General features: G+C 39.1%; 1 protein-coding gene across 1 annotated transcript in view; it reads left to right on the top strand.

Moving 5' to 3' along the window:
* Nucleotides 1-23,217, top strand: part of FMN2 (formin 2) — a 293,706-nt gene that overhangs the window by 92,205 nt on the left and 178,284 nt on the right. Inside the window, exons 5-7 of the mRNA XM_058669764.1 lie at nt 444-1,791; nt 2,011-2,293; nt 3,886-4,030. Coding sequence (XP_058525747.1) covers nt 444-1,791; nt 2,011-2,293; nt 3,886-4,030 — 1,776 coding nt within the window. The remainder of the gene's footprint in view (nt 1-443; nt 1,792-2,010; nt 2,294-3,885; nt 4,031-23,217) is intronic.

Consider the following 23,217-nt stretch of genomic DNA (forward strand, 5'->3'; position numbering starts at 1 on the left):
CTTTTCATTTAAGAAGTTGTGTAGTAACTGTGTAATAGAGACTATCGAATTGAGATGTGAAGATGCAATGCAGTATGTATTTCTATTTCCAAATCAAAGATGGACTCCCAATGAAACTGCTAAATGTGTCCTGACAATAGGAAATAAAAAATATTTTAAAATAAGTAGTTTGCTACTCTACACTCAGAATTTTCTCCCTCATTCTTGTTGGTGTACGTGTCCTTAATGATACTGTTCAGGGTTGAGACAACAGAAATCTTGGGAGCCATGATAAATTGTGTAAATCCTTAAAAGCCCAGGGTAGACAACATAGAGAGTAACAGTATTTTTCCCCTGGGGGATCTTTCCAGAAGTATTACAACATATGATATGTTTCTGTTTAATTTATAATCTTCTCTTTGGCATGATCTCATTTAATTGCTCTTGTCATTGCTGCCCCTCAGGAGGTCCTCGACACGAGGTTTGAGGGACAGGCCAATGTCATTCAGCAACTGGAACAGACCATTGAGGACCTAAGGACCAAAATAGCTGAACTGGAGAAGCAGTACCCCGCTGTGGACGTGGAATTGACCAGAGGCCGTCGAGGGGTCGAGAATGGATTGGCACCCTCAGAAGGTGTCTGTCTTGAAGCACTCAGGTTAGGAGAAGAGGATATACAGCCTCAAAGGATTTTACAAGCAAAATCAATACAGACATCCCCTACAGAAGAGGGTGGGGTCCTCATACCAGCTTCTGGGAATGCTTTGCCTGAAGGGCCTCCAGGCCCAGCTGGGGCTGAAAGCGGGGCATCAGCTCTCTCGTCTTCAACTCCTGGATTACAGACCAAGTTCTGTTCAGAGATTTCTTTGATTGTGTCTCCAAGGAGAATATCAGTACAACTTGATGCCCATCAGCCCACACAAAGTGTGTCACAGTCTCTGTGCCCTTCATCCCTTCTGCCATCCAATGGTCATGGACAGCCTGCGTCTCAGCTGCCATGTGCTTCCCTTCATACTGACTTGGAAGACAGTCATGAACACTCTGGTTTTGTAAACAGCTGTACCATCCCACACTCACCACTTCTGCCTTGCACAGAGTCGCCCAGCTCCATGCCTGCCCTGGGCATGGCCATGCCTCCACATCCCCCTTCCCTTGGCATGACAGTGCCTGTTCTGCCCAGTACAGCCATCCCCCCACCTCCTCCTCTGCTAGATACAGAAATGCAACTACACCCTCCCCCTTTTGTATCTGATGAAATAGTATCCCTTCCTCCACCTCTACCAGGTGTAGGAATACCTCCCGCCCCCCCTCTACCAGGTGTGGGGATACCTCCCGCCCCTCCTCTACCTGGTGTGGGGATACCTCCAGCCCCCCCTCTACCTGGTGTGGGAATTCCCCCTTCTCCCCCTTTACCTGGTGTGGGAATTCCCCCTGCTCCCCCTCTACCGGATAGGGGGATACCTCCCGCCCCTCCTCTACCTGGTGTGGGAATTCCTCCTGCCCCTCCTCTACCTGGTGTGGGAATTCCCTCTGCTCCCCCTCTACCGGGTGGAGGGATACCTCCCGCCCCCCCTCTACCTGGTGTGGGAATTCCCCCTGCCCCTCCTCTACCTGGTGTGGGAATTCCCTCTGCTCCCCCTCTACCGGGTGGAGGGATACCTCCCGCCCCCCCTCTACCTGGTGTGGGAATTCCCCCTGCCCCTCCTCTACCTGGTGTGGGAATTCCCTCTGCTCCCCCTCTACCGGGTGGAGGGATACCTCCCGCCCCCCCTCTACCTGGTGTGGGAATTCCCCCTGCTCCCCCTTTACCTGGTGTGGGAATTCCCTCTGCTCCCCCTCTACCGGGTGGAGGGATACCTCCCGCCCCCCCTCTACCTGGTGTGGGAATTCCCCCTGCTCCCCCTTTACCTGGTATGGGAATACCTCCTCCTCCCCCCACTCCTCCTCTTTCAGGAGCTGGGCTTCCTCCCCCTCCCCCTCCCCATCCTGTACCTGGTGCTGGCATTCCTCCTCCTCCTCCTCCTCTACCAGGTACCGGGATACCTCCTGCTCTAGCTCCTCCTCCTCCTGGGACAGGAATCCCTCCACCTCCTCCACCCCCTCTTCTTCCTGGTTCAGGCCCTTCACTCACCCCACAAGTTGGGAGTAGCACTTTACCAACACCGCAAGTGTGTGGATTTCTTCCTCCTCCATTGCCAACTGGCCTATTTGGATTAGGGATGAATCAAGACAAAGGGAGTAGGAAGCAGCCAATAGAACCTTGTCGGCCAATGAAGCCTCTTTATTGGACGAGAATTCAACTGCATAGTAAAAGGTAACAAGAGTAAGTTCATCTTTACAGTTTGTCAGTATGAGGGAAACACTGTCTTAAAATTTTGGGGAAATTTGTAATTTAACATGTTGTTTTACTCTAAGTGTAAAGGAGATAAAGCAAATAACATCTATATCTAAAAATATGTGTATCAATGTATAAGGTATATATATATCATTTATAGTTACTGAAATATATAAAAATAGATAGGATATATATATATATAAATTTCTAGGATCTATTCTCAATACATGTTGACAGACTAGTGATTGACTGCTTTGCATGCCTAAATCCCGCAGAAACTGTGTGCTTAGATGCTCTCCAGAATGAGTGGAGGCAGGTGAACACAGACATTTGTAGCCAAATTAGTTTCCATATTGAGAATCTACTCTTTGCTTTCACAATTTAAATTTTTGACAAAAGCTTAAAATGTCAATTCTTAGGCAAACTGACTTTTAAACAATGGTGGTTGCATCATTTAAAAGACACCACCTTGTGTTACTAGTCTATTCTGTTGACAGTAACCTTTCTTAGAGAAACACCCTACACAAAAATACATGCAAATGTTTGTGTAAGGTAACTTGCTTCTGAGAATTTCTTGAAGGCTTTATGGATGATTGGTGACATAATGTGAAGTCATGAAATTACGATTAATGATAACCATCATACACGAATTCTTTTCATTAAATATGCTGGTAGCATTTTACTTATGTTTCTATCACCTGTCTTCCTCAGTCACTGAGACAGTGCTAGGATACTTGAATTTGGATTGCTTGGAAATGTAGGTCGGGAAAAAGCATACACTTAAACTTTACAGTGCGTTCTTACCAAACTTTTCATGAGAGTTTCAGTTTTCTTTGTGTGATAGGGCATGAATTTAGACATAGTTGTTGTTATTGTTTTTAAACAAGGCTCTTTTCCCTCTTGTGTCTTAAGTTACTGTTGATTAAATTATTTCCACGAGGCAAGAATCTATATATCTTGACTATTTTTAACCTTGCAGTTCATTCTCTGTGTATACATCACTTTTATATGTTGATGAACATTCTAAACTATATTCCAGACTCCTTTCTCCAGTTTCATGGTATGAAGTTTTGGTTTTGTTGTTTTGATTCTTTCAAATGTATTTTTTTTTTGCATTATGCTGTATGAATGTGTAGTCACCATGGAGCTAAATATCAATGAAATGGTCGAAAGCCGTGGTGAGAGATGTAATTTTGGAAACTTAATTTTTAAATCTATGAATAACCCACAAGACTGATGAGTAAAGTTGTGTGACAGCTACCAAGCATTTCTTGCCTTCCTAACCCATGCCAAGAGGAATTTTGCTTGTATGTTCTTATTCAATGAGTGACTTCAAAACTGAGAATTCCTAGAAATTATTCCAATGCAAAGTTCCATTCTATCTGGATGGTATTTTGATTTTATCTTCAAATTGACAAAGCAATGTTTTGTCCTCTTTTTAGCTTTCCTTTTCCTTTCCGTTTACCAATCTTGGTAGCTTCTGCTCCTCCTCCCTCCCTTCTTCCATTCTGTTTAAGCTAGCTACATAGTTTAATTCGAAGGTCATTTCATTGTTGTTTGCTTAACTTTAGAGATTCTAGTCCTTCACTTATTTGGGAAAAAATTGAAGAGCCATCCATAGATTGTCATGAATTTGAGGAGTTATTTTCTAAAACTGCTGTAAAGGAGAGAAAGAAGCCTATTTCTGACACCATCTCAAAGACAAAGGCTAAACAAGTAAGTATTTTTGTGCTTTTGTGAGTTGGACAGTATTTTTGGCATAAGTGTTAACTTTCATTAGAGAAAAATCCTTGAAATAGTTCTGGGCTATGGAAAGTTCCACAGATCTTATGTAAAGAGCAAAGGTTAGAATTTTAGAACATGTGGTTCAGTACAACTAGCCAAATGGAATAATAAATAATCCCCTCCATCAAGTGATAATGCCCTGATTATTATTTGTAATGTGTTGATGTACACACACACACACACACACATATATTTTACAAAATTTGAGCTATTGCTTCTTTGTAGGATTAGTTATCTGGAAATAAATTTTAAGCTGATAGAAAGCCATTTGAGCATTAGTATGAATGGAAAAATGAGAGAACGGAAAATCAAACAAATCTGTCAGTCTTAGTAACTGATATTGTATTTGGAATTTTACTGCATTATCATGGAAGCAGAGGCTGTTAGAATCCAGCTAAGCAAATATTGAATCCATTTTTCCATTTCCATTTCCTTTGATCCAGCCTGTGGCACTTGAGTTAGAAGAAGAAAATATGGTGCGTTTAGGGACCATTTCCAAGCAACATTCTTAATTTGTACATACTTGGGGCCTGAATATAAAACTATATTGTAAATTCTCAAAGGTGTCATTTAGGAAGGCACAGTAAAACCTCACAATAATGAACTTGTGTCTATCCTTTACCCTGAACTGCAGAGTGGATATATTCTTTAACTTCTGCAGGGTAGTAATAAGAGTACAACCAGGCCAAAAAAAAAAAAAAAAAGTGGCCAGCAGTGCAGTCTTGAAAGACAAGAATGGAGAAATAGGGCCCATGTTCTCAGTAATCTACTGGCCTGGCCTTCTCAAGTGTGTGCCAATGACTTGTGTCATTCCTTAAATTTTTGCCTTTAATCTGAAAGTCTGGACTGTGCACATGGCTCAGAGTTGTTATCATGGATATTTATTTCAGAGCAAATAACTTCTAGGAGATGGACACTACCCAGTCCCACCAAGAATGTGTGGATTTCAACAGAACAGTAAGACTGCTCAAGTCCGTAGGTAGAACAGTAGGCAGGCTCAGCCATACATTGCATCCATTGTAGAATGATGAAAATCCACACGTGATGCAGTTGAGTTTTTCAAAACCACTTTACTGCATTATAACCCTGTAGCTGATGACTTAGACCAGTGACCATAGAAAATAAGACAGTAACAGGGATGTTATGTTTCCATTCCCAGTGTTTGGGAAAGGAATAAGCCAGCTGTGTGAAGGAGGAACATCGCATAAATATCTGGCTGTCCTCAGGAGTGATTAAAAACCAGAAAATAATTTGTCATAATATTAAGTCCAGCATGACAGTGTTAAAGAGAAGAGATGTAAATGAAAAATTCTATTTTGGCAAAGATGAATATTTTAAACATCCCCCCTGGTATATTTGTGTCTAGTATACTGACCCTGAGTTGGCATCTAATGTGTGTCTTAAATACCAGGAAACAGTAAAAAATTCGAATGCAGAATACAGACAAGGAGACTAGGTAAGCAGCCAGCACTGGCCCTTGACAAATGGACAGGCGTAGTGTAGGCTATCTCTTGTTAAGGGACTAAATGTCTAACAAAAACAAACCACACCCTCTCCCAATGCCACTTTTTTCTTTTGGGTAAAGGAATATAAATAATGAAGTTTTCTTACAAGTTGCTTGTGACTATGGGATTTCAATTTCTAGTTGATACTATTTTCAAACTTTACCTTAGTCAGTTATCATTTTGTTTCAATCATCAAAACTCAAGAAGAGTTAGCACATGTTAGCCTCTTGGCAGCTAAACAGTGTGGATGTGTTGAATATTACCATAGTATGCTCATTTCACTCTGTCATTGATATGTTTCATAGACTTGCCAGAGTAATAGTTCACATTCAGTTGTAGTGTTTGGTTGACTGTCCATTTCAGCTGGTGGAACAGTCTCCATCATGACTTCTTGACAAGTTCTTTAGCATCTCTTTGGCTTGGTACTTGCGATCTGCTTTTGGAAGAAAAAATGATTTTTTTTTCTGCATGCTGGAGAAAAAATTTCAAAGTTAAATATGACTGAATAAACATTTTTATTTTATTTGCTTGTTTTGGAGTAAAAAAAAAATCTGTCCATTCAATTTGCTTGAGACATTCAGAACTTTGTTAAGGGAAATGTATTTTCAGATGTATGCAAATAGTTCCACTTTTTCTGGGAAATGTATACCGATCATATGTATAGACATTTTGGTACCTCATGATTCATTTCCAAAGAAACTAGTAGGCTTTAATGCTGTGGCATATATTTATGGAGGTATTTCAAGCAATTCTTATATACAATGGAAACTGGAAGTTCTGTTTTTCTTTTCTTTAAATATTTAAAAGTAGCCAAATAATTTTCTGTGATCTGTCTCTCTCTTGCAAGTAGGACTCTAGTTAAATGTGCTGGTATTTAATGAGCTGCCTGGGCTGCTGTGCTGTTACAACAGAGACAGTTTCAGTGTGATCGCACTAAGATTGCCTTGCCTGACATACTGTCATTTCTATAAGGAAAAGGAGTTATTCCATGAACACTCAAAAGTAGTGATGAGGAATATCTTGTGTTTGTAAATCTCCTTGCTTCCACATAACTAGAGGCAAGCATTTATTTCATTTTTATTTTTCTCGTAGAAAATATATGTGAATTTATTATGTGATCATTTCTCTCTTATCCTTGTAATTCTCTTTCCTTCTTCCTTTCCTCTTGCTCTCACCCTCCCTCTCTCTTTTGAGATTTTTTTTTAAAGATTTGTTTATTTTTATTACAAAGTCAGATATACAGAGAGGAGGAGAGACAGAGAGGAAGATCTTCCATCCGATGATTCACTCCCCAAGTGACCGCAACGGCCAGTGCTGTACCGATCTGAAGCCAGGAACCAGGAACTTCTTCCAGGTCTCTCAGGCGGGTGCAGTGTCCCAAAGCTTTGGGCCGTCCTCGACTGCTTTTCCAGGCCACAGGCAGGGAGCTGGATGGGAAGTGGAGCTGCTGGAATTAGAACCAGCGCCCATATGGGATCCCGGGGCTTTCAAGGTGAGGACTTTTAAGTGCTAGACCACACCGCTGGGCCCTCTCTTTTGAGATATTACACAAAGGGAGATTAGGAAAGCAGGTGAGAATTTACTGGAACTTGAGTTGTCATAGCTCTTTGTCACTTTTGTACATCTGAGACTTATTCATTACAATTATATGTTAACCTGCTCACTTAAAACAACAATCATAGCCCTTGAGGAATGAAGAGGATAATAAGACAAGCAATCTCATTTGATGCCTGTGTGTTTAAATGTCAAGACACAAATACTCTTGTCTGCTTTTAAGGAATGCTCCAAGTCTCTCTTTAGGATAACCCCATGGTTATGAACATGTCAGAGTATGGAAAAGCTATAAGATTTCTGCACATGTACCTGGCATACAGTTAAAGTGCCACACCTGTTTATTTCTAAGATAACTCAGTGATTAGGAACGTTGATAAAGGTCTTAAGTCATCTGAGCATCTTATGTGGTAAAAAGATGAAGTTTATCCTGGACTTAGGACCGAAAAATTGAGAGAGTTTATTTTGGAAAGATTCTGATAATAGAGAGCATTTAAAAAATATTGGCTAATCCTGTGTCCCCTGAGCTCCTTAGCAAATTATATTTGGCTCATGTATTAAGTACAACAAGAATAATAATCATAGAAACCACATTGTGCCCTGTGTTTACCCTGTGCTGGTTATTGTTTTTAGCACTGTAATAACTCACTTATTCTTCATCCTCTATGAGATAGACACCATCATCCCCAGGTCATGGATCAAAAAGCCAAGATATAGAAGAGATCAGTAATTTTCCCCAGCTGGTAAGGGGAAAAGCTCAGATTCAAATTCGTCAGAACCTGTGTTCTTCCTCAGTTATATGTATGAGTGTGAACAATACAGTATTTTATTTATGCCATAAGACAGTTTTAATTTTTTAGTGTTTATATTTATTAAACGTTTTTGTTAATCTGTTTTTATTTGACAGGCGGACAGGTCCGTACAGATGTCTTCCATGTGTAGGTTCACTCCCCAAATGTTCACAACCCAGGTCAGGCTCAAGTTGAAGTGGGAAATGGAAAACTCAGTCCAACTTTCCCACATGGACGTTAGGCACCAATGTAATTGAGCCATCATTTGCTGCCTCAGAGCCCAAGGTGCACATAACTGGGAAGCTGGATTCGGAGTTAACCTCGTGATATAGCTATGGGTATCCCAAGTGATGCTTTAACTGTGTGCCAGATACCCACCCCTGAGTGCTCAATATGTAAATGACTCTAGTTACACTTAATAAACTGTGTGTTGAGACACTTTTAAAGCCTTTTCCATACTCTGACAATTTTTTTCAAGTATATTAACTATGAAGCCACCAAACATGACATATGTCCAGAAAAAGAAGCTTGTCAAAGTGATGTATAGTTTAAATATATAAGCCTGTGTAGGTAGTTAAACATGAGGCCAGCTTGCTTGTGAGGCAACAACTATGGTTTAAGTTCACTGATTGCCAACTGATAATTTTTTTTAAGAATTATTCATTTTTACTTGAAAGGCAGGGTTAGAGTTAGAGAGAATGAGAGAGAGAGAGAGAGAGAGAGAGAGAGAGGTTCAGTCAGTTGGCTATCTCCCCAGTTAGCCTCAGTGGCTTAAGATTGGCCAGACCAAAACCAGGAATCAGGAGACTCTTGGGTCTCCCATGTAAGTGCAGAGACTTGAGGCATTTGCTGCTGCTGTTCCCAGGCCATTGTCAGGGAGCTAGATCAGAATTGGAACAGCTGGGATTAGAACTGGTGCTCATGTGGGGTGCCATTGCCACAGGTGGAACGTTAGCCTGTTATGCTGCAGTGCTCGTCCCCAGCTGGTTTATTTTTCTACACCCCATGACAGAAAAGGAACCATCTTTGTAAAATATGCCTTGAGGAAACAACATTTAATCATGCTTAAAAGATCTGTTCAAAGAACATGTTACCCAAAATGTAAATTTTCACACTGAAGTTAACAAGAATGAGTACAAAGAATCTGTATTATTGTTCACAATCCATACATGAAATTTGCATAACCATTTAATATGACACAATTGGATCTCTGTGGGTTTCTCCTATTTATCATTTTAAGATGCTCTGCCCAAAGAGTTGGAAACAAAAACTATTTATGATAGTTAAGTATTTGTTGATTCAGCCTCTGTATATATGGTGAGAAAAATACTTCAATCTCCTCTTCATTGTAAGGGGAGGTAATAAAAGGACTCATTACAATTTTTGTTTAGTAGATGCATATGTCAAGGAAATAAGCTGGTGATATACTGTTCCATTTCTTCCATTGTTCTTGATAATTTCTTGAAAGATTTTCTTAATGTTGGAAGCACTCATAACAATGGTCAGAAAACAAACATTCATCAACCAGCTGTTCCCAAATCATGCATAGAATTTAATAGCTCCAAGTATTTTTTTAAATTAAGATAACTTATTTATTTGAAAGTTAGAATGATAATGAGAGAGATAGCAAAGGGACATCTTTCATTTGCTGGCTCACTCCCCAGATGGCTACAATGACCAGATATGGGCCAGGAGGAAACCAAGCGCTAGGAGCTTGTTCTTGTTCCCAAGTACATGACAGGGATCCACGCACCTGGGCCATTTTCTGTTGGTATCATCTGAACTTTACCAGTCGAATCTAAAGTGGAGCAACTAGGACATCAGCCAGTGCTCATATGGGATGCCAGAACGGCAACTTTTCTCAATATATCACAGTGCCAGCCCCTTAGGTCTAAGTGTTCTTATGGGATTGCTCTTAAAATGCTTTTTCCTATTATGTTGAGGAATTTGGGCGAAAGTATGTGTTACACTTTAACATTGTTGACTGCTGTAGTATTTATTGCTGCACAAAGATAGATTATCTACTTGCATTTTGTCTTTAAATTTTTGTTTCAGTTTTATATAAAGACAGAAAATATTTATTTGTAGATTTCTAAATTTATAATAGCCAATTAGGCTTTCAGTGTTCACCAAATAATAAGATGAATTGTGGTCTGAGTAGCAAGAGTCTAATATTCTTGTGTTGGTGCTAATGTTTTGGAATTGTAGGAAGCAAAGGTGTGTTTTGGTTGATTTAAATAGTCATATTTGCGTTTTAAGCTAAAGACTTAAAATGTCAAATAAGACGATTTAGATTTGTTTTGGGATACTTAATAAACATTTGGTACTCTAACTTTGAGCATCTGCTTTTAATAGAATACATTCCAATTGCAAGTCTTAAAAATGTATTTACATAGAAAACCACATCAAAATACAAAGCTATAATTAGACAAACATAGGTTTAGTGGAATCTGGATTTGCTTTAGAAGTTGAAAGATTTATTATTTTTTGAAGATGTTATTTCTATAACTATTTGTAGCGCATACTCAATCAATTCAAAGAATGCAACAATAATAACCTCTATTTAAAAATTCTCTTTCAGCCAAAAAATTGTTTTAATACTTTCAAGTAAATGGCTTAAAAAACCAAAAGTACCAAGGAAAGGAAAGATTATTAAGCTAATAATTCTTGACCTTGTCGGGTAACAAGACAAGTTGTATGTTAGAGGATTTTTTTTGATTAATTGTACTTTGAAATTGCATAAAATTATAATGCTGAAGATAAATTCTTTCGTATTTTGGATTTATATATGTGTTTGATATTAAGAGTCTTTTGGACTAGCTGTATAAGAATAGATATTGGAGCCTGGCATGATGGCTCAGGTTAAATCCTTGCCTTGCAGTACAGGGATCCTATCTGGGCACCAGTTTGTGTTACAGCTGTTCCGCTTCTCCTCTAGCTCCCTGCTTGTGGCCCAGGAAAGTAGTAGAGGATGGTCCAAAGCCTTGGGTTCCTGTACCAATATGGGAGACCTGGAACAAGCTCTTGGCTTTGGATAAACTCTGCTCCAGCCCGTAATGGGCACCCAGGGAGAGAACAACTGGATAGATCTTTCTGTCTCTCTCTTTCTCTCTGTAGATTTGTTTTTCCAATAAAAAGAATATATCTTAAAAAATAAATAGGTACTGTATTTTAAGAGGTGGGATGTTTATTCATCTTGATACACAGGAATTAAGAAGGAGTGTCAAATAGCAATAATTCTATGTGCAGCAGACGCTGCAAGAGCCTTTTCTCAATACTGTCAATTTAGAGCGGATATTGTGCGGACCCTAGAAAACTACAGAGAGCTCTCTTTGCTTTTTTTCCTTCCCCCTATCTATTTATTTATTTAAATTGAAAAGACACATTTACTCAGAGGAGAAGAGACAGAGAGAAAAATCTTCCATTCTCTCACTGGTTCACTCCCCAAGTGGCCACAAACTTAGCCGATCTGAAACCAGGAGCCAGGAGCATCTCCTGGGTCTTGCACATGGGTACAGGTTCCTAAGGCTTTGGGCCATGCTCAGTGCTTTCTAGATCACCAGCAGGGAGCTTAGTGGGAAGTGAAACTGCCAGCACATACCCAGCGCCCATATGGGATCCCAGCAGGAGAAAGATTAGCTAATTGAGCCAACATGCCAAACCACTTTCTTTACTTTCACTGGCAAAATAATAAAAGTATAAATTTCTCTCTTGCTCCCTTTTTTGACCTGATGATAGAATTTATTCCTGTGAGCAGGGAGTACAGCATAGAAAATTTTATGTAAGAGAAGGTACAGAGAGTCTCTGGAGGGTTAATTTGTCTTGGAGTAGCCCAAGAGAGACAGTATTGAATAATTAATATGGCTGTATATCAATGACTGTTCAGGTTCCGTATTCTTTCATAAAGACAGTAAATACTGTGGGTGGTCAGGAAAAGGACAGACTCTGAGGGCCGGATGTGGTGGGCAGCCTGTGTGGAGGAGATGCGACTAGTAGTGGGCCTTGAAGAATTCATTTGGTTTAGATATATAGAGAGGATTAAGGGGTCATTTTTTGTGTGAATGGTGCTTTAAGCAAAGGTTTCCTTGAAGTTTAATTTAAAACCATGGTAAATCAGCATCCGAGCAGGCTTCTGAGTGTTTCTGTTGGAGTTTCAGGAATGTGAAGGTAGATAATTTGTATTCATTTCCTTTAGCTGAACATAGTTCCTTTTCCTTCTGGAAGCTTTCAGATTTTGCATCTTAGAAATAATAGTTTGAATTGGATTGTGGCTGAAGGATCTCCTCGTGTCCTGGTGTTCAACAGCAGAATACATGTTTCCTTACCATAGATGGTAATAGGAGTTTGGGTAATCCCAGGACAGAGAGACTTTGTTGTTCTTTTGATGTACTTAGTTATGATGACTTCTTGTTTTTGCCTATGGGCAAACCTGAACAGTCAGAATGTAGCTTCTCCTGATCCAATCTGAAACTGGTGCTGGTAATTTGAAGATACTAGCTTGAAATTTAAAAAACAAATGAATGCTCTGATGGATGTCTTAATTTTCTTTGCAGTTGAGACTATTTAATTTGCTCTTTTCAAAGCCATATTCATAATGGAAGATTTATAACATTTCTATTTCGATTTTTGATCCAATGTTAATACATAAATCTGTAAAATTGGAATTTGTAATGTTGAACTGTCTTAACTATTTCTCTCTTAAAATTTTATTGGAGAGTGAGACAGAGACAGTCAGTCAGAGGTTTTATCTACTGGATCATCCTCTAACTGTCTTAAATGGCTGGGTCTGAAGGGTAGCTCCATGAATGCTATTCCAATCCTGCGTAGGGGAGCAGGACACCAATTACTTGAGCCTCTGCTTCTTCCTTTTAGGGTCTGCATGGAGTCAGGAATTGAAACTAAATATTCTGATGTGAGGTGTGGGTGTTAGCTGGAAGGCTAACTATCTGCCCTGAAACACTGCTTAGAAGAGTTATTTAGAGATATGTTCTAGACAGACAGTGAGGGTCTTTGCCCCAGCAAATCCATAATTTAAGTGATAAATTATAGAAAAAATAATTTAAGGTTTCTGGAAATTGTCCTAAGACCATGATAATCATTAAAGAACATCTAAAATTCTCTAAGAGCATGAGTCCCTGTGACACCTGGGGCATGACCTGCTACATCTGCAGTCATCCCCAGTCCTGCTCTAGCTTGGGGATTTACTGCCAAGAAGACAGGAGCTCCTGCTCTCTGCAGCTCTGTTTGCTGCTATGGTTTCCCTTGCAGGAAAAGCAGGATATTAGCAATTGTAATTGTGTTAGTACCACCTTGCAGAAGCTCTGTTGCAGGCAAACAGGGAGACTCAGGAATCAGAAGGCTGCAATGGGTCCTCTAGAGATCACAGTCATTTCTTGGAGTCAGGAAAGCTGTGCATAGGTACCAGGCTGCATGCTCTCAGGGGCTATCACAGAAAGGCATTGGGCGTATATGAAAGTGTTCCGTAATCGCAGACTCCTCAAAACCACATGGAAGCTTCACTGACATGCATCTTAAACATACCTCTGTCCCAACTGGTTGAACAATAAGCTGTTCTGATTCCAGGTCAACTCCTGGGAAGGCGGGCTTAAAAATAATACTGTGGTTGTCTTTGGCAGTCTAGAAGTTTGGTGAATATGTAAGGGTGTACCCTTTCAAGTGCAATTAGAAGGAGAGAAGGGATTACACTAGTTTCTGAATGAATGTGGAGTGGGAAGAGGGATTTTGTAAGCCCTCTCATTTGTGATAGAAGCTTTTGAGGCACACTGCTTACCTCCATCACACACACTGGTTAAGTTAAAACTCTAAATGGTTCAGGAGAGTTAAGCACTCTCTTGGATTGTAGTCTCTGAGTTGAGCTTGAAGAAGCCATGCTGGAAGATAAACAGATGGGGAAACATGTGCAGGGACATCAGACTGCAGGTAATAGAACTAGATTTTACTGAACTAGTCTAGCTAAGCCACTAAACTTAAATAAACAAAAACGTAACCTGTAAGGAAGGGAAGATGGAATCAGTATCAGTATATAGAGTTGCTGTGATGTGTTATCTGAAATAACCACTTTGTCACCAATAATGTTTGAGACATGCAAACAAACAAGGAAGTTTTGCCCATACGCAGGAAAGCAGGCAACAGAAACATCTTTTAGAGAGGCCCAGAAATAAGACTTATGAAGGACTTCAAGACACCTATTCTATGTATCTTCAGAGGACTCAAAGAAACTGTTTCTGTGATAGGAGATATTATGACAGTGTTTCATCCAGGAGGGGATGTGAGTAAAAAGACAGAAGTTGCAAATCAGGGGGTAAACAATTGCCAAAATGAAGCAGTGTTACTAGAATATTGAGCAGTTTGTAGTGGTAGAAAAAAACAGCAAACTGGAAAATAGACAGGTAGAGACTATACACTTTGAAGAACGCAGAGAAGAATGAAAACAGTGACAATCTCCGAATGAAGTTGGATGCTATTAAGTGACCAGTGTAGGCGAAAAATATCATAATAGAAGAGAAAGGGGAAGAAATAATACTTGAAGATGGAATGTATAACATCCCAACAGCATGAAAAATGTTATATATACACTCATTCTTAATGAGCTTCACATAGATAAAGCAAGATCTACCCCAATACCTCAGAGTTGCGTTGTTGAATGGCAAAATTAACGACCTGAAGACAGTGAGAATAAGACAACTCATCACATACAAGGGAACCTCAAAAAATTTAAAATGATTTGCCAGAATCATGGAGACCAGAAGACAGTGGATGGGATATTTAGTTTGGTGAAAGTTAAAGCTGCCAATCAGGAATCTTAGGTCTAGCAAAATAAATATGAAAGTGTGATACAGACAGCCCCGTATATACAAAATCTCAGACAACTTGCAGGCCAGTCTGCCTTTCCACAAATACTACAGAAAATTGTTTAGATTGCAAATAAATGACACGGGCAGTAATCTGAAATTATATTAACACACACATGCAGAGTACTGATTAGCAGTTTTTACCGATATAAAACAAAATGTTACATAGTTCTTCCCCTTATTTTTAAAAACAACTCTATGAAGTTACATGCATGTATTGGGAATGGCTCATACATGAATATAATATATTTGGTAAAGCATAAAGGAACAGGGACATGGTATGAGGAAATGACAGCAGATTAACACAAATCTGCAGGAAGAAATTTAGAAAAAAAAGTAAGGAAGGGTTGAAGAGACTCGTGGAAAATTGAAGTAAAATGGCTTTATTTTGGTGCAACATGTCATGCTTGTGACAAGTCTTCAAATGTTCTCCAAAATATGTGCCCTAAATGTGTTATGCAAAAACTGTACATTATTTTCAAACTTTTTTTTAAGATTTATTTTTATTTTCATTACAAAGTCAGATATACAGAGAGGAGGAGAGACAGAGAGGAAGATCTTCTGTCTGATGATTCACTCCCCAAGTGAGCACAACGGCCGGTGCTGTGCTGCTCCGAAGCCAGGAGCTAGGAGCTCTTCCAGGTCTCCCATGCGGGTGCGGGGTCCCAAGGCTTTCCCAGGCCACAGCAGGGAGCTGGATGGGAAGTGGAGCTGCCAGGATTAGAACCGGCGCCCATATGGGATCCTGGCGTGTTCAAGGCGAGGACTTTAGCCAGGCCCCTTTCGTAAAAAAATTTTTTTGAAAAGATTTATTTATTTTAATTGGAAAGTCAGATATACAGAGAGGAGAGACACAAAGATCTTCCGTCTGATTTACTCCCCCAAACTTCTGAATAACCTCTTAAATTGTAAAACCTAGAGCAACCACTAGCAAAACTCAAAAATACAATCACTAAAAGAATTCAGTGTCTGTTTATTGAATTTAAGATCTAATACAAAATTAGGTAACAGAAGAGTGATTAAAGGAATAAAAGAAATATTAGACTTAAAGGGAACAATGTAAAATGTTAGCTAATTTCAACTCTTTTGATAATTTTTAAGTTTCTGTGTATGTATTCATTACAAAGACAGACATGATCATATGGTCCATAAAAATATTCAGATTTGTATGGTGCTAGATGATACACAGGTTAGATTCAAATATATCAGCAGGTTTAAAAATAAATACTGTAACAAAAGATAAAAGACCTGGGGTAGGGCCTGACCCAGAAGCCTAGCAGCTTAAGTCCTCGCCTTGAATGCTATGAGATCCCATATGGACTCCAGTTCTAATCCTGGCAGCCCCGCTTCCCATCCAGCTCCCTGCCTGTGCCATGGGAAAGCAGTTGAGGACGGCCCAAAGATCTGGAAGAAGCAGCTGGCTCCTGGATTTGGACTGGCTCAGCTCTGAACATTGTGGTCACTTGGGGCGTGAAACATCAAATGGAAGATCTTCCTCCCTGTCTCTCCTCTCTGTAAATCTGACTTTGCAAAGAAAATAAATAAATCTTTAAATAAAAAGACCTAACGTATATGATAATATGAGGAAAAAGATACTTTTAAGTTTTTGTTAGAGATGAAAAACAACATTCATCTCCCAAAGGTTGTTGGGTACAATAAATTATGCATAAGGACAAATTCTGTGTGTTCTCCCTGTATGTGGGTGTCAGAATAAAAAACAACAGCAACAACAACAAAAAGCATTGCCTCTGTGTTTCGGTATTGCTCTAAATACCGTTCTGTAAGACTTTGCTTTGCTTTATACCTTTTTCAAGCCACTGTTTAATTGGTTTGTAATTTTTTTCTCACGTTTTCCTCATCCATAATTTTTTTTGTTACATTTACCTTTATTAATTTGAAATGCTAGTTAGAGAAAGAGAGAGAAATCCTGAAAGATCCTGCATCTGCGGTTTCTCTCTAAAGCGCAGAGCCAGGAGCTTCAGCTGGGTCTCTCCTCTGGAGGTAGCAGTCAAGGGACTTTATCCTTGAGTCATCTTCCACTCTTCAGGGACATTAGCGGGAGCACTATTAAAAGTGGAGTAGCTGGAACTTGAATTTTTTCCCATTTGGGAAATGGGCATTTTAGGCATCAGCTTACTTCACATTGCCATCCCTACTATTATAGTTAATGATTAGCGATCACTTTGAAATATATGGAATTTTTGTGAAATGGTGACTTTTCCATTCAATTATTGTTTATAGCTATTGTGTGTGTCCCGACCAGAGTCTTTTTGCTTTTTACTGGTTAAGTGTTTCTTTTAAGATTTATCTATTTTTACTTGCAAGTCATAGTTACTGAGACACAGACATAGACATCTTCTGTCATATTCCCCAAGTGGCCACCGTGGCCTGAGCCGGACTGGTCTGAAGCTGGGAGCCAGGAGACTCATTCAAGTCTTCCACATGGATTCAGGGGCCAAGGCCACCGGTTTCCCAGGCCATTAGCAAGGAGTTGGACTGAAGGTGCCTTAGGCAGTGGAACAGCCTGCTCTCCTTGTCCTGTTATACTTATTCAGTGAAGCATTAAACCTTTTTATCATAATGTAACTTTAAAATTTTATGTAAAATGTTAAAAACAAACAAAACCAAAGAAGAGCAGGGAGGAGAATGGCAGAGGGAAAAGTGGAGGAGGAAGAGAATATCATTATATCTTTAGAATGGTATCTACAAATCATATTGAATCTTTTAAAAAGTAATTAAAAATTTAAAACTAATAAAATAATTATACAATTAAAAGCAAGCTATACATTTGAAGTATGGATTTGTAAAACCTAAGTGCGTAAATGGTATGTGAATATGAACTAATGAGTTTGTGTTGTAGTATCAACATCAATCCCTATATTTGCAGTTTTGGGGTTCAAAAATGTACCCGAATTTGCAACATTTAAGATTTAACACAGAGAGTAAGTTCTTCATTGTTGTATACCAAATCATTCATTAATCTCATGGGTGCATTTAACAAATGCAAATAAATTAGAATGTGAGGGACTTTGGGCTGTTCTTGGAATCTGGCTGCAGAAGTATGAACCTGAATCCAGTATATCCAATCCTGAAATGTTATGCAACTTCTTCTTCTTTTTTTTTTTTAAAGATTTATTCATTTTATTACAGCCAGTTATACACACAGGAGGAGAGACAGAGAGGAAGATCTTCCATCCGATGATTCACTCCCCAAGCGAGCCGCAACGGGCCGATGCGTGCTGATACGATGCCAGGAACCTGGAACCTCTTCCGGGTCTCCCACATGGGTGCAGGGTCCCAAGGCTTTGGGCCATCCTCGCCTGCTTTCCCAGGCCACAAGCAGGGAGCTGGATGGGAAGTGGAGCTGCCGGGATTAGAACCGGTGCCCATATGGGATCCCGGGACTTTCAAGGCAAGGACTTTAGCCGCTAGGCCACGCCGCCGGGCCCATGCAACTTTTAATGTTAGGTATTCAAATAACTTTAAATAGCAGTAAAAAATTTGCTTTAGCAATCATAAAAATAAAAATAAAATATCATAAAAATAAAGACAAATAATAAAGTGAGACGAAATGTTGCACATCATCATCTGTTAAGTGGATATTATTCTGAATGAATGTAAGAGTGCCTCAAACAATAAATTACCTGATTAAAAATGTACACGGGGCCCAGCACAATAGCCTATCGGCTAAAGTCCTTGCCTTAAACTCTGGGATCCCATATGGACACCGGTTCTAATCCTGGCAGCCCTGCTTTGCATCCAGCTCCCTGCTAGTAGCTTGGGAAAGCAGTGGAGGATGGCTAAAGGCTTTGGGATCCTGTACCCATATGGGAGACTTGGAGGAGGCTCCTGGCTCCTGGCTTCAGATTGGCTCAGCTTCAGCCATTACGATTGTTTGGGGAGTGATCCATTGGAGAGAAAATCTTCCTCTCTGTCTCTCCTCCTTTCTGTCTATAAGATTGTCCGATAAAAATATATCTTTAAAAAAATGTACAAAGCATTTGTGTAGACATTTTTCTCAAGAATATATATGACTGTTACATAACCACAAGGAAAGATAGCGATGTTAACATTGAGAGTTGAAAATCAAAACTGCTACATGACAATCCATAACATAATTAAAAAAGAAAGAACCAGTGTATGATGAAGATATTGAAAATCAGAACCTTCATACACTGCTGGTGGAAATGTAAAACTCATGCAAGAAATGAGAACTTCAATAAGAAATCCAAGCCCTAGCCTACTGATTCCTGTAAATATCAATCTTTTTTTTTTTCCCAAAGAGAATGAATATGTGCTTATGGTAGTTCTAGTTACCCATAGAATAATCTGGATGTTAAATTCAAATTTCTGGATAGTTTTTGAGCTTAGCAGGCTTTTAGATTAACTCCACACTACCCCCAATAATATATGGTGGGAAATGAAAGCTACTTTGATTTAACTAAAGGAACAAAATAATTGTATAGGCAAGAGGCCATTAACCTCTAGAGGAAAAATTTGTATTTTCCTTTTTGCTTTTCATGAAGAGACTAAAGATACTGTGACTGTTTTTTTTTTTCTCTTTAGGAAAATGGGCTTTGGGAATATTATTCAAATCCCTTTGTGAACCTTTATTGCCTTACAGTGTATTCTCTTGGCCACAATGAACAGAATCCCCCTTCAGACAGATTAGCTGTGTTTATGAAGTTTGCCTCCTCTGATGGGTTAGCATTTGAATATACATTTTTTTTTTTGCTGTTTTGATGAAAATGTTGCAGAGTCTTCCCTCACATTCTCAAATAGGAAAGAAAAATCTAGATGTCCTTTTTTTAGCTCACACGTTGAACAGACATATGGTAAAAGAGATTTGTGTAATTGAGTCTCATTTTAAATGTATAAATTGAAATGAACTGATTTACATTTCTGTATCCCTCTAGCCCTCAGGTTCACAGCCTTCTCCCAGCCCCACTGTTTTTATGTATATTTCCCTGCCTCAAGCCTCTCTCTTACTTGCCTGCCTTCCCTTTCTGTGCAGTGGTGTCTCGTGTTTGATGCTGTCTTAGGAATCGGCCTTCTTGTCCTTTACCCATAGAAATGCTTCAAGGAGCAAAGCAGGTTGACTTTTGGTAACTGTCAGAATGCCTCTAGAATTTAAGTCTTAATTCAGTGCCTTTTATTGCACCCTTGTGCTGTTTGTATGTTTTCAACTTCAAAATGAAAAACAAAAAAGGCTACATTATGTTTCTATAGTTGACACATTTTAACTCAGGTCAGAAAACTGTCAAAAATAGCAGATTCTTAGCAAAAGCATTTGAAGCGATTATCTGTAACTTCACAGGGGGAAAAAATAATATGAAGGAAACTGAAATGAGACCAGAAAGTGCTTACTTTCTGCTAAGATTTTGGGGAGTATGCAGGCATTTCTTGTTTATTTTTTTCCAGCTGAAGATGCATATTATCAGGAACGTAGACAAAATTTTCTGTTTAACTGATCCATATGACAATCATTAATTTTGTGTATTTCTCCACATGGGTTTTAATAATGTCATTATAATTTTTGAGAAGGATCCATCACTAGCTTCTTAGCCCGAACTATAGTATAAAATAACTGCATTTGTTCCTTTTTCCTATTTTTCTAAATGCTCCTGGTCCCATTTTACTAAGATGATGTATATTGAAAAAAATTTTCACTGTAAGTAAAGTTTTTCTTAATTAGAGTTGAATTTCTCCAGATTTTCTTGTTATTGTAAAAGAAAAAAAGATCAGGCATTTTCCTCAGTCACCATCAGAAGGTAGAATCTGAGAATCACTTGAAGCTGACTGTTTTTTAAATTATCAGACTTTCTTTTATGGCTTAGGTTGGCACAAGACTCTATCCTGGCTTTGAACTGACAAGGAAAGACAGACTGACAGAGTGACTTGTTTTGTTTTGAAAGTTTGGTTGCAGTATTCCCTTGGTGATGCCAGACTTGAGTTGGCTGTTTCACTTTCAGTGAAAACTTTTTTATGGAAATGCCAGCTGTCTGTTGAATGCTGCCACAGATGAAGCAGGTACAGAGATCTTCCTATAACACGAATATCAAACAAACCTCTCCTACTGAGCCCGTTGTTTCTTCTCATCCCTTATTAAGCCTTCCAAAAATAATATGGTATAGCCAAATATAAACCCAAACAAAAAAAATTCCCTTTAAAATGATTAGAACTACATTTCCATATTTTTCTAGCAAGTTTGTACAAGACTTGGTTATATTTCAAAATCTTAATTGGTTTAAATCTTAACCAATTATTTAATTGGTTGTAATACAAAATATTAATTAAATCAAATGGCAGAGTGGTTTCAGTTTAGTAGTTCGGTGACAGAAAGTTAAACCAGAAGGAAACAAGTGTGAGTGTAAAAGATATGCTTAAGGGTAAAGTATACCACCAGGCAAATTAGAATAATATATAGCAAATTTATGTGTTTTTATTTATTTGAAATGCAAAGTTGCAAACACCCTCATGAGATCCACAACTCAAAATGCTTGAAACAGCCAGAATTGGGCCAGAGTAAAGTCAGAAGAGTTTGAAATGCAGTTCTTCCCCTAGTATCAGGGACACTGGTACTTAGGCCATTGCCTACTGCCTCTCCAGATTCCTTTTATCAGGATGTTGGGCTGGTAGCACAGCTGAGGGAAGTCCTAGGCACTCTGACACAGGATGTAGATGTTCCGAGGGGCAGCCTAACCAGGTGTTTCACTCTAAAGGAAAAACACAGCTTCTGAGCAGAGATATGAAAGGATAAAGGACCTGAGACTCAGACCTGTGAATCCAGTGTGATATGAGGGGTTTCAAGTCATTACAGTGATGAATTGAGATATTTACTACATTTTGAAATGATTTATCGGTATGTATCTTAAAACTTAAGATTTAGGTTTTTTTTTTTTTTTTAAGATTTATTTCTTTTCATTGGAAAGTCAGATATACAAAGAGGAGGAGAGACAGAGAGGAAAATCTCCCATCTGATGGTTCACTCCCCAAGTGACCACAATAGCAGAAGATGAGTCAGCCTGAAGCCAAGAGCCAGGAGCCTCTTCCAGGTCTCCCGTGTGGGTGCAGGGTCCCAAGGCTTTGGGCCATCGTTGACTGATTTTTACATGCCACAGGCAGGGACCTGGACAAGAAGCAGGACAGCCGGGATTAGAACCTTTGCCCATATGAAATTCTAGTGCATGCAAGGCAAGGACTTTAGCCGCTACGCTATTGCTGCCCCCCCTTTTTTTAATACTTGAAAGAGTGACACACACACACTAAGAAAGAGAGGGAGAGAGAGAATTTTACATCTGTTGATTCACTCCCCAAATGGTCAGAAAAGCCAAGAGTCTAGAATGCTCTCAGGATCTCCCACATGGGTGGTCATGGCCCAAGCACTTAGGCTGTCATCCAGACTTTTTTTTCCCCAAGCACATCCGTTGGGAGCGGCATCAAAGGCAGAGCAGCCAAGACTTGAGCCGGCACTATTATATAGAATGTAAGTTTATAGGCTGTGGCGTAACCTACTGCACCACAACAGCAGTGCCATGAGTCAATTTTTGAGAGATTGTCCTCCTAAACAGTGTAAAACACTTGCCAGATTTAATCCCATGGTGCCATGTTGTTCAACAAATATCTTCAAGGACCAGGAACAGTGGTTAGCACTGTCTCTTGTCACATTAATATGAATTTTATCATGCTCTGAGTTTCTCCCTTTAAAGAAAGTCCCCTATTCAAAAACATTCCTAGGTATGTCTTGAGCTCATTTATTCTTATTTCTTGTTTTTCCTCCTGATAACATGTTCCATATGTTTTCTCCAGTGTTTTCAGGAAATATTATTACGTATATTTTGTATTTACCATGAGATCTTAACATTTATGTTACTCAATCTTTTCCATTTGCTCATTTTCCTTCCCACTTGACATCATTCATCACTATGGAGTTAAGAATCTACGTATGAGTATCTTTTTCATGCCATTAAAACTTTTGAGAAAGAATTCTATGCCATGTCTACTTCTAATGTTTGAGCAGCACGATTGCAGCGTTCATAATTATGTCTAAATTTTAGGTTACTCAGAAGTTCATACATTTTTCTATGTATTGTGACACGATACAGTTATAATTTCATGAACAGTAACTAGTATTGCATGTAAATTCTCAAAAGGATATATGAAACGTGACTCATGTCTAATAGTCATTTGTTTGAATCTGACTTTTTTTTAAATCCAACTTAATTAGCAATGTGTGCCATACTTGAGGTTACTTATATGGCTTCACTTATTTTGCTGTCCTGTTTCAATAATGAAACATTCTTTTTTCTTTCAGTAGTTTACTACACATCTTTTCCCCACTGGGCCGCCCAGGATTATTTTGTATCTGCTGTTGTCACTTTCTTACTCTTCTAACTGTG

The sequence above is a fragment of the Ochotona princeps genome, chromosome 10 (assembly GCF_030435755.1).
Source record: "Ochotona princeps isolate mOchPri1 chromosome 10, mOchPri1.hap1, whole genome shotgun sequence".
NCBI lineage: Eukaryota > Metazoa > Chordata > Mammalia > Lagomorpha > Ochotonidae > Ochotona > Ochotona princeps.